This window comes from Meles meles, chromosome 11 (assembly GCF_922984935.1).
Source record: "Meles meles chromosome 11, mMelMel3.1 paternal haplotype, whole genome shotgun sequence".
Lineage (NCBI taxonomy): Eukaryota > Metazoa > Chordata > Mammalia > Carnivora > Mustelidae > Meles > Meles meles.
In genome coordinates this window covers 94,535,737-94,547,996 of record NC_060076.1, presented here as the reverse complement: position 1 = coordinate 94,547,996, position 12,260 = coordinate 94,535,737, and the positions used below count along the sequence as shown (strand labels likewise).

General features: G+C 48.0%; 1 protein-coding gene across 1 annotated transcript in view; it reads left to right on the top strand.

Moving 5' to 3' along the window:
* The first annotated feature begins 9,742 nt into the window (after positions 1-9,742).
* IPPK (inositol-pentakisphosphate 2-kinase) overlaps positions 9,743-12,260 on the top strand; it is a 47,617-nt gene continuing 45,099 nt past the window's right edge. The window contains exon 1 of the mRNA XM_046022246.1: positions 9,743-9,952. Coding sequence (XP_045878202.1) covers positions 9,872-9,952 — 81 coding nt within the window. The 5' untranslated portion in view covers positions 9,743-9,871. The remainder of the gene's footprint in view (positions 9,953-12,260) is intronic.

Genomic DNA, 12,260 nt, shown 5'->3' with positions numbered 1-12,260 from the left:
GGGTGGGGGAGTTGGTGCATTTACCTGTCTTCATGGGGGCAGAGGAGGAAAGGGCTGTGTGCATCCAGCTCGGCACCTGGCTTTTGTGTCCTACCAGTGCATGCAGCAGGTGGGTAACTCAGCAGCCCAAAGAAGGGTCAGGAAACATTGCAGCCTGCTGGGGTTCAAGTGCAGTGCAATTGGAACTGTCCTTCATCTGGGCCACAGGGACCCAAGCCAGAAAGATACTTCAAGCAAGTAGTAACCAAAAGAAAGGAAGGACTATAATAATCTCAGACAAAATAGACTTTAAGTGCAAAAAGCTTACAAGAGAAAAGGAAGGACATAATATATTAATAAAAGGTTCAATATAGCAAGAAGATATGGCCATTATAAGCATTTATGCACTCAATGATAGATCATCGAAATATATAAAGCAGGAACAGACTTTTGAATACAAAGAACAAACTGGTGGTTGCCAGAGGGGAGGTGGATGGGGGGTAAAATAGATAAAGGGGATTAAGAATACACTTATCATGATGAGCGCTGAAAGATGTGTAGAATTTTTGAACTATTATATACCTGAAACGAATATGACACTGTGTTAATTATACGTCAATAAAAAATAAATACATCACCAAAAACAGAGAAGGTAAAAACTAGAGTCAGGATGTAAAATGGTACAGCCACTGTAAAAACACAATGATGATTTTTCAAAAAATTAAAAATAGAATTACAGTATGACCTAGCAATTCCACTTCTAGGTATCTACCCCAAAGATGTGAAAGCAGGCTCTCAATATTCGTATGCCCCTGTCCATAGCAGAATTATGCAAAATAGCTATAGCATAGGAAAAGCCAGTTGTCCACCACGGAATATCTTCTGGCCTCCAAAGCTTTTGATGAGAAATCTCCAGCATGTGACACACTGTATTTTGCTGGATATAGGATTCTTGGTTGATGGGGTTTTTTTGTTTTAACACTTGGAATATATCAGCCCACTGCTTTCTGGCCTCCAGAAGTTCTGATGGGAAATCTGCTGATGGTCTCTTTGAGGACCCCTTGTGATGAGTCACTTCTCTCTTGCTGCTGCTCTCTTTGTCTTTCCACAGTTTGATTGTAATGTTTTGGTGTGGATCTCTAAGTTCATTGTACTTGGGTTGTCTAGGGTTTCTACATTATCTTCTAAGAGTTTTATAGCTTTGAGTCTTAAAAATAGGCCTGTAATGCATTTTGAGTTAATTTTTGTGAAGGGTGTAAGGTCAGTATCTAGATTCATTTTTTTTTTCATGTGGATGAGTTGTTCAGCACCACTGTTTACTACAGTAAATCCTAAAGTCTGTATTCCCTCTGCTTCTGTCTTCTGGAAGGGACTGCAGAGATTTGGTGTGATTTCTTCCTTAAATGTTTGGCAGAATTCAGCAAACCCATCAATTAACCCACGGGGATTCAGTGCTTTCTATTTTGGAAGACCACTGATTGCTGATTCTAATTCTTTATTAGACATCATCCTATTCAGATGGTCTATTTCTTCTTGTGTGAATTTTGATAGATCACGTCTTTCAAGAAGTTGGTCTCTTTCATCTAGGTCATCAAATTTGTGAGCATGTAAGTATTCACAATATTATTCTTTCATCCTTTGATGTCCACAGTAGTGATACCCCTTCTTCCATTTCCTGTATTTGTAGCTTCTTTTTTCCTAGTCTGATTAGGGGCTTATCAATTTTATTGATCTTTTCAAAGAACCAAGTTTTGGTTTTGTTGATTTTCTCTATTGATTTGTTTCCAATTTCATTGGTTCTGCTTTATTTTTTATTAGCTCCTTTTTTCTTATTTTGGATTTAATTTGCTCTTTTAAAAAAAAAGTTTCCTAAAGTAGAATCTTAGGGTATTGGTTTCAGGCTTTCTTTCTTTCTTTTTTTTCCCTCCAATATGCAGTCAGTGGTGTAAATTTCCCTCTAAGCACTGCTTTAGTGCATCCCACTAAGTTTGGTAGTTTGTATTTTAGTTTTCATTTACTTCAATTTTTTTTAAAGATTTTATTTATTTTTTGACACAGAGAGAGAGATCACAAGTAGGCAGAGAGGCAGGCAGAGAGGAGGGGGAAGCAGGCTCCCTGCTGAGCAGAGAGTCTGATGTGGGACTCGATCCCAGGACTCTGAGATCATGACCTGAGCCGAAGGCAGCGGCTTAACCCACTGAGCCACCCAGGCGCCCCATTTAGTTCAAATTTTTAAAATTTCTGTTGAAATTTCTTCTTTGACCCTTGTGCTATTTAGAAGCATGTTGTTTAATCTGTAAGTATTTTGGGATTTATGCCTTTTTTTTTTAAAGATTTTATTTATTTATTTGACAGACAGAGATCACAAGTAGGCAGAGAGGCAGGCAGAGAGAGAGGAGGGGAAGCAGGCTCTCCGCTGAGCAGAGAGCCCAATGCAGGGCTCGATCCCAGGACCCTGGGATCATGACCTGAGCCGAAGGCAGAGGCTTTAACACACTGAGCCACCCAGGCACCCCAATTTTCTGCCTTTTATTCTGTTACTGTTATTGACTGCTAGCATAATTTCATTATGTTCTGAGAGCATACATTGAATGATTTCTGTTCTTTTAAATGTGTTAATATGTTCTGGGGACCAGAATGTGGTCGATCTTGGTAAATGCTCCATGCGAGCTTCAGAAAGATGTTGGTGGATGAAGCTGTCTACTGTTGCCAACTATACGCAGTTGGTTGATAGAGCTGTTGAGTTCAACTGTGTCCGTACTGATTTTCTGCCCATTGGATCTCTCCATTTCTGAGAGACAGGTGTTCAAGCCTCCAACTATGATAGTAGATTTCTTAATTTCTTCTTGGAGTTCTCCCAGCTTTTGCCTCACATGGTCAGACACCCTGCTGTTAGGGAACTACACGTTAAGGATTGTCATATTCTTGGAGAATTGATCCCTTTGTCCTTATATAAAAGATCCATATTTATCCTTATAACTTTCTGTGCTCTGATGTTTGCCCTGAGATTAATACAGCTACTCCCACTTTCTTTGGATTAGTGTTAGGATGGCGTATCTTTCTCCATTCCTTTGCTTTTAATTTATATGTGTCTGTATATTTAAAATGGGCTTCTTGCAGACAACATACAATAAGGTTTTTCTTACTGATCCACTCACACAGTCAGTCTCTTAATTGGTATATTTAGACCACTGACTAAGTGATCATTGATGTAGTTGGATTAATATTTACCATGTTTGGTACAGTTTCTATTTGTTGCCCTTTTTTCTTTTTAATTTTTTCTTCGACATGTTTTCTGCCTTGTGTGGTTTTAATTGAACATGTTTTATTATCCCATTTTCTCTCCTTTCTCAACATATTAGTTATACTTTTTAAAAACCTTTTGTAGTGATTGCCCTAGTGTTTGCAAAGTATATTTACAACTAATGTAAGTCCACTTTCAAATAACACCATTCTACTTCTAAGGGAGTGTGTGTACCTTATAACAAAAATTCCCAACTCTTACCTCCAGTTCTCATTGCAACTTCCGTGTAGCATTGCTGTCTTTCATCTCACATGTGAGCTGTAATTTTGAACATTGTTGCTGTTACCATTATGGAAGAAATGCCTGTTAGATCAGTTAAGAATAAGAACAATAGGGGTGCCTGGGTGGCTCAGTGGGTTAAAGCCTCTGCCTTCAGCTCAGGTCCTGATCCCAGGGTCCTGGGATCGAGCCCCGCATCGGGCTCTCTGCTCAGCGAAGAGCCTGCTTCCTCCTCTCTCTGCCTGCTTCTCTGCCTACTTGTGATCTCTGTCTGTCAAATAAATAAATAAAATCTAAAAAAAAGTTACATCTTAATATGTTGTGTGTAGAAAAAAATAAACTAAGAATTATTTTAATGCATTATTAAATCATAGAAAACAAAATACAGTTATAAACAGTTGTTACAGTGATACTAGATTTTATAATTGTCCACGTATTTACCTTTATTGAGAACTTTATTTCTCATTTGGCTTCATGTCTCTTTCAAACTACCTTCAGCATTCCTTGTGGGGCAGGTCTTGTGGTCCCAAACTCCCTTTCTGTTTATCTGGAAACGTCTTGATAATTCCCTCACTTTTGGTAGGGGGAACGAGGGGCAGAGGGAATGGGGGAGAGGGTCTCATGTAGACTCCCTGCCTAGCATGCAGCCCTACTCTGGGATTGATCTCAGAACCCTGAGATCGTGACCTGAGCCGAATTCAAGAGTCAGACACTTAAGTGACTGAGCCCCCCGGGCACCCCACCCTCACTTTTGAAGGACAGTTTTGATAGGCACAGGATTCTGGTTGACAGTTTTTTCCTTTCATCACTTCAATGTATTGGCTTACTGTGTTCTAGCATCCAAAGTTTCTGAGAGGAAATCCCCGATGTCTTCGTGAGGACTTGATGTGACGAGTTTTCTCTTTTGCTGCCTTCAGGATTTGCTCCGTGTTTGCCTGTTGACTGTTTGTATCCTGACGTAGTCTTTGAGTTTGTCATGCGTGGAGTGCGTTGAACATCTTGCATGCTTTTATTCATGTCTTTCACCATTTTCAGAACACTTCTAGCCATTATTTCTTCAAATAATCTCTCCTTCCCTTCCTCTCCTGTCCTGGAATGCCCTCATTGTGTGCATTGGTCTTGTTCATGGTGTCCCACAGGTTACTTCAGCTCTGTTCACTATCTGTCCTCCTTACGTTCCTAACATTTCAAATTTCAGCACTTCTGTTCTCGAGCACCAATTCTTCTGGCCCGTCAGATCTGCTCTCAAATACCTCTGGTGACTTTTTCATTCAAATTACTGTAATTTTTATTTATTTTTTATTTTTAAAAAGATTTTATTTATTTATTTGAGAGAGAGAGAGAGAGAGCACAAGCGGGGGTGGGCAGAGGGACAAGCTGACTCACTGCTGAGCAGAGATCAGGATGAGCTGAAGGCAGTTGCCTAACCAACTCAGCCACCCAGGTGCCTCTAGGTTTTAATTTTTTTATGTAGATGAAGTCACTGATCTTGTCCTTGGTGGCTGGTCCCTTACTGTGTTGTCTAGGTCAGAGATGATAATAATGGCCTCATTCAGGAGGGTCACCCGTTGGCTTAGATTATCCTGGAGCATGAGAGCTGGAGAGGGAGGTGAGCAGAAGGCGGACGGGGAGCAGCTGCGCTGGACACAGGCCCCGGGAAAGTGAGCAGCGCAGGTGACAACGTGCTCAGCCTCACCCTGTCTTTGAATGGGAAGGGGCTGTGTGCCCGCAAAGGCCCCCCAACTCATTATCCAGCTAGGGTGTGTTGGAATCGGTGGGATCGGCTCGGGAGAGCAGGACCTTGCCCGTGGCGGGTTCAGGGGACCCGCGTAGCAACCCAGTTGCCCAGTTTCCTGTACCTGAGCACCCCAAGGCCACCTCATGCAGAACTTTTCTCCCCCTCTCCAGTTAACGAAGGTAACTCATGTCTTTCATGCCAAATTCAAATGTTATAGAAAAATGCAAGGCACCTCACCGTGGTCTGAACCCCAAAGAAAACCTCAGTGCACAACAAGGTACATATTTTTTTTATGTTCTTTCCTATTCAGACACATTTATTCCTGTATTTAACAACATACACGGGCATCTTTCACTTGTATACACAGTGATGGGTCTACCTCAGTTAAAAAAAATAAGTACTGAGAATGTATTCGTTAAACTTTTTATTGTAAATAATAAAAAAATAAAATCTTAAAAAAAAAAAAAAAAGCAACAGGCGCCTGGGTGGCTCAGTTGGTTAAGTGTCTGTCTTTGGCTCAGGTCCTGGGATTGAGCCCCATATCGGGCTCCCTGCTCAATGGGGCATCTGCTTCTCCTGCTTTTCCCTCTGCTTGTGCACGCTCTCTCTGTCAAATAAATAATAAAAAAACACAAAATCTTAAATTTTTATTGTAGAAGTGTTTCATGAATACATTCTCTCAACAATATATGAAGAAAGTGACATTATTTCCCTTGTTTCTCCCTCTCTCCTTCCAGACGGGATAACTTGGATCCCCTTTTCTTTGCATTTACACCCCCCCCACACACACACATTTGCTTCACAACCGCAGACTTTGAACAGTGCTCACGTCAGTACAAGTGTGACTCGTTTTCTGACCGGCTGTGTGCTTTTTGAGTATGCCGTAATTCAGGGCCCGAGAGTCGCCCGGGAAACTAGTCAGAACATGGTTGCAGAGCGTTGCTCCCAGTCTCGTGCTGGGGCGGGTCAGTGCAGCCTGAGGCTGTCTCGAGGTGCCCATGTTGGGAACCAAGCCCTGTCCAACACCGCTGCTTATAAAATACCCTGTGTGTATTGGGGGTTTTGTAGGGTAATTTGTAGGCATGGAAATGATGGGTCAAAGAGGATTAGCAGCAACTACTTTCACTGATATGGCTCTGTTTGGAGCTCCCACAGTGCGGATCCTTCTCCCCCAACAGTGTGTGTACTGTCTGTCCCTTCCCCCTCATCCACGCAAACGTAAAGATTACTTTTATTTTGCCAGTTTGATATGATACATATTTTAAAATACATACTTAATGATGTAATTATGAAAGAAGCTGAAAATGAATTCTTTTTTTGTAAGTAAACTCCTTATTTTGGATTTATGCAAACATGTGACATAGTGCCATATGCCTTTCCCCCAGCTTCCCACCATGTTAACATATATGGTTTGTTTCCCAGGACGAAGAAGTTAACATAGGTCCATGACTACCAACTAAACTCCACGTTTTTTGTTTTTTTTTTTTTTTTGAGTTTACCACTTTCTCCACTAACATCCTTTTCAGATCCCACATCGCATTTAGGGGTATTGTCTCCTTAAGTGACTCTGGTCTGTCCATGTCTCCCATATCCCAGACAGTGTGAGGAATCCTGGTCGAATGTCCCTCACTTTGGGTCCGTTTGATAGTTTTTCTCATGATTAGATGGGGGTTATAGGTTTTGGAGGGAAATACCAGGGGTGAAATGCCTTCATACCAGGTGATCACAGTAGGTGATACACATTGCTGTGCACGTCCTTCAAACGTAAACTGTGCAGTGAGGAGCCTAGACACACATCACAATAGCAACGGGAAGTACTCATTGCTGGCCCTTGCTTCCCAGTGTTCCGCCACCTTATTTCTGGATGGCTGCTCAGTGTGGCTGGAAGGTGAGTGTCCCACTTCATCTTTCTTCCTTCCTCTCTTCTCCTTTCTTCTTTCTTAGACACAAAAGGAGAAGGCCATGATTAATCGTGGTGGCATTGCAGCTGGGACCTAGATGGCAGCTCACAAAGCACCCAGTGACACGGGCCTTCTAACCTGCTAACCTTGGCCTTTTGGTCTTGGCTTCACTTCCTCACTACCTGAGGTGACTGGTCCATCCCAGTGGACCTTGTTATCACCTCGGACTCTTCAAGTTGTGAGTGAAAGGAACTCAACTCAAATTATTTTAGCAAAAGATGGAATTTGCTGCATCAGAAACCTGGGAGCAACCGAGTAAGACTTGCTCCTTGGGCTCACCAGGTGTTCCCGTCCTCACCACTTCCCAGCTGTTTGCTGCCGTCAGAGATGTCTGGATCCCTGCTGGCAGCACACCCTGATCTCCCGGCTTCTTAGTCGCCCAGCTGAGGGTGACTCTCCCCATGATCACTTCAAGCAAGCCAAAGGAGCGAGCTTCACTGGATGAACCTGGATCATGTCTGCACCCTGGCTTGATGTAATTCCTTGGGAATATAGTTCTCGATTGCACACAGGCTGAGATCACAAGCCAGCCTGGAGACTAGGAATGATGTTAATTTAAGTCAGACCACATGGGCTGAATAGATGAAGAGGTACTTCTCCTAATGCTCATGTCTTTTCTAGCCTTTCCTTCTTTTCTTCTGGCCTCCAGATGGTTCCATTCTCCATGTTGTTAACATGATGCTTTCAAAGCACCTGGCTCTGCCTGTAGTCAGTGGTGTACCAAGCCGGGGATGGGGTGGGGGGGGGTAGAGTGGGCATGGCCCACCAGGTACATCTGTGGAGAATTTAAAAGCAACCATGAAACCAAGACGTAATCTTTTTATCATCACCATATGCTAGTATTTCTAAACAGTGTGATAAAATGCTCCTTAAAAAAAGAAACCCCGATAGAGAACATTTTTAGCACTGGAGGGTTCCTTAAGGAAATGTCTTAATATGATACTAATTTTCTGTTCACAGATGCTGAGAAACTCAATGTTTTTTTGTTTCGGGTTCTCAGGCCTTGTGAGAGAGTGCGGAGGCCTCCCCCTGTGAGTGAGTGTCTCCCTCCTCCACTTCGGGACTATTTACCTCCTATGAGTGGGCTGTTTCTATCCTCCCCTGCTTTTCAACCATCCCTGGGGAGCGCTACCCACCCCAGGCCCCAGCTGCCTTCTATCTGAGCCAGTTCTCAACACTATCGGCTTGTTTTCCCGACTGACTGGCTTCATTTCACTACAGTTCGTGAGGTCTTGACAGGTGCCCAGTGGTGCTCTAAGCAGTTTTCAGTGTATGTGCTGCCGAAGCGAGCACTCTAAGCAGTTTTCAAAGTTCAGTCTGTAGCTCTTTCTGTGTTGAACCGTAGATATGAAGCTGGGTTTTCCTGGTGTACTTCAGAGCTGTATATTGCAACAGATTGAATGCAGAAGGTGATGTGAGACTCCTACTATCTTCTTTGAATCCAAACTTTAGAGAGATTTGCAAAAATGTAGAACAGTTACCATTCTTCTCTATATTTTTGGGAAATGTGTTTTCAGACGTGTAATATTTATGTAGCTCTATCCATTAGAGAGAAACTATCACAGAGTTTGTGAGCGTGCGCACAGGAGCCGGGGGAGAGGGAGAGAAGCAGACTCGCTGCTGAGTGCAGAGCCCAGCGCGGAGCTCAATCCCACACGGACATCGTGAAGTGAGCCGAAATCAAGAGCTAAGATGTTCAACCGACTGAGCCACTCAGCCATCCCAAAAGCATAATGTTGATTTTTAAATGTTAAAGTACTCTTTTAAATTTCACACTTAAATACCGTAAACATCGACACATACAACCCCCATTAGCAAAAGCTTTCTGAGGTCCTGAGACGGAGAGTTTGGGGGCCGCTCATCTAACTGAACTGGACTGCAGCTCTAGAAGACCGCATCGCGGGTGCCGGGAGGAGGGGCTCGCCACTGACCCCCAGCCTCCCGCTCAAGGCTCCAGGAAACCTACTAGTCCGGGGCCACGCTTCCACACCTGCGAAGTGCGGAGGACAATGCTTCCACCTCTTGGGACTGCTGGGGTGGTTCTGCGCCAGGTAGCAAGCACGAGGTGATACTAATAACCCCGTGCGAGATGAGTCACATCCTACTCCATACAGAAAAGGAAGCGGGGGCTCAGAGACGCCAATGCCTTGCGGGGCTTCCACGACTGAGCGGTCCGAGGCTCGCGGACCACTGTAACCCCCCGCCTGCCTGGACACCCCTTCCCCAGCTTGCGGGGCCGCCCGGCTGCCCCGTTTCCTTCTTCCCGCCCGCGGGATCTCTATCTCCGCCAGGCCAGTCCCGAGCGCCGATAAGCCGCCGGCTGCTCCCGCTTGCCTCACTTCCGGCGCCAGGACCGGAAACCTGCTTTCCGGTTCTCAAATCCGCGCTCCGGAAGTGAGTCACCGTGCCAGCACCCAAGATGGCCTCCCGCTCATCCACCGCAGCGATCAATGGAGGAGAAGCGGGCACAAACCCGGAAGTTGCCCGACTCAGCCATGGCAGCCACCGGGGGCGTGGCTTCCGGCGGCCGGATCCTGGTAGTCGGGGCGGCAGGGTCGAGCTGAGGCCGGGGCTGACAGGCGCTCCTCCCCCGACGGCGGTGGCTGGTGCCCAGGCGGACGGGCGGCCCTCACCTCGCGGCCGCGAGAGGCGCCAGGGCCGCACCGGGGGATGGATGAGGGAAAGATGGACGAGAATGAATGGGGGTACCACGGCGAGGGCAACAAGAGCCTGGTGGTGGCCCACGCGCAGGTGAGCGGCGGAAGGTCGGCGCCGTCCTGGGCCCTCACCCTGCCCCCGGGAAGTTCCGCGATCCCCCAGCAACACTCCCTCCAGGGTCTGTTCCACGACCCCCTGGTGCCCCCTGCCCGGTCCCGGCTAGTTCCGAGTACCCCCGGCAATACTCCCCCGCCCCTAGGGTCTGTTCCACGACCCGCTGGCACCCCTCTCCCGGCGGATCGGTTCTCCCGCACCCCTTCCCCCGCCCCGGCTAGTTCCGCATCCCCCGTATCCGCGTTCCCTCGGGTAAGTTCCTCGTCCCCCCAGTGTCACCTCTGCCCCCAGGTCGGTGCCACCCCTCGCCCAGTGTAACCCAGGTCGGGGCTGCGTCCCCCCAGCGCCCCGGCCGCACGCGGTGCCATGTCCGATTGACCAGCCGCGATGGGGCGGAGGCTGCGCGGAGAGGCCGCCCTGGGGGTACCCGGGGTCCGCATGGGGGTCTGGGGAGCTGGAGGAAGCAGCGAAGTGCCGGGGATGCTGGTATCTCCCGGCGCCAAGGGAGTGTATCCTCCGAGACCCACGGAATTGCTGTGCTCCTGCAGCTGTTGCCAATAATGATTTGCCCAGGTGTTCTTGTTCAGAGTCTTTTAGGATTTAAAGGGGTTCTCTTTCTTAATTCAGTGAGGGGCCGGAGTTTCAGAAAGTGCAATAAGGACTCGCAGGGGAGTGAATCCAGGAAGAGAAGCATGTGGATTCCTGTAAAGCCCCAAACCTCTGACGTTTTGCTGATGCAACTAGGCTGGAATGTGGTGGGCAGGGGAGGAGCCCTGGGTATCAGCAAGGGGTTAAGCGCTGGGGAGTTGGAGTCACATAGCTGGGTGCCATCCCAGTTCTACCACTGCCTGGCCCAGGCGCACTCTCCGGATTCATAAAGTGGAACTAGGAACAGAATGCCCATTGTGGACCTGCTAGAAGGTTAGGTGAGCAGGTGCTGGGCAAGCGAACACTGTCATCCCCTTTGGACTTCAGTGAGCGCCCTGACGCGTGCCACAGCTCCTACCCGGTGGCACCCTGCTCTGTGGTTTCTGCGCGGGCCGTGTGGGGTCAGTGGCGGGGGAAGCTGCAGTCACCCACGTGGCCCCTGTGATCTGCCTTTGCATTTTGCTTCCCATTAGCGCAGTCAGGCAGCGGAAGAACTGCGTGCAGGCTTCAGTCAGGATCTTCAGGTGGATAATGGGCAACACTTAACCTAGAGCCCTTCTTTGCGCCGACTGCTGGGCCCTGTGGTGTTTGAGGGTGGGGCGGGGCACGGGATATTCCAGCATGGGGGCCCCTTGGGGTGTTGGGTTACTGTTGGGACCCTGAACCCTTTCACAGAAGAAATGCTCGTGCTCAGTTCCGTAGTAGGCTGGGTAGCGGTCTTCATATCATGGAAGGCCAAGGCTTCCTTTCGAATGGGGCTAATTACCGAGCTGCAGGAGTGTCCGATGGAAGAGCAAGGTACAGACTCGAAGTAAAGGAACGTGAGGCTGGGCGGCCTCTGGGGTGGCCACCATCACCCCCCCCCCCCCCCGCTAGCCTAGCCCCTCCTCCACAGCTCAGCCCTTTCTCTTTGGGCTTGTGTTCCCTTTCCCTTTTCCATTCAGTCGTCAGGCTACCCAGGACCTGTGCTCTTCATGCTTATTTTAAGTCTAAATTTGTTCTGCTGTGCTCATTCCAGCCTGGTTGTTGTTAGCTCCTTGTCGCAAGTAGTCTTGTGAGGAAACGTTCCCACCAAGTGAAGTTTCTGACTTTGCCTCTTGAACGTGGAGAGGCCTTCGTGCTTCGTGTGGGCCTTGAGGCGTGGAAAGGAGGGTAGCGCCCAGGAGGCAGCGTTTCAGGGCCCTGCTGTGCCCGGAGAGGGTGCGTGTGCGGGGGGAGAGAGCAAGTGCTCCTGCTTCCTAGAGCCACCTCGTTCAGTCCAAGGGGGAGGGCGGCTTCGCCGGTGTTCTTGCGGGTCAGGACACGGTCCCTTTTCCGCTCAACTTTCAGAACTCAGCGTCCTTAAAAAGGGCCACAGCCCTCTATCCTCCTCTCCAGCATCAGATGTGGGGTGCCTTCAGGCAGCCAGTCCCGAGGCCCAGGGTCTGCACTGAAGGAACACGGGCTAGCAGGTTGGGAGGCTTTGAGGAGCGCAGAACTTGTAGACTGTGGGGCCTGGGCGGGCGGTGTAACACCCAAGGGTTGCTCAGTTCCTGACAGGCTGCCGTCCGCTGTCCTCCATGCCACGGCGGAGGCCCTGCCTCTGCCGCCCTGGGCCTGGCGCTCAGCATCCCTGGGTCCAGTGTGGACCCTCTGTGCT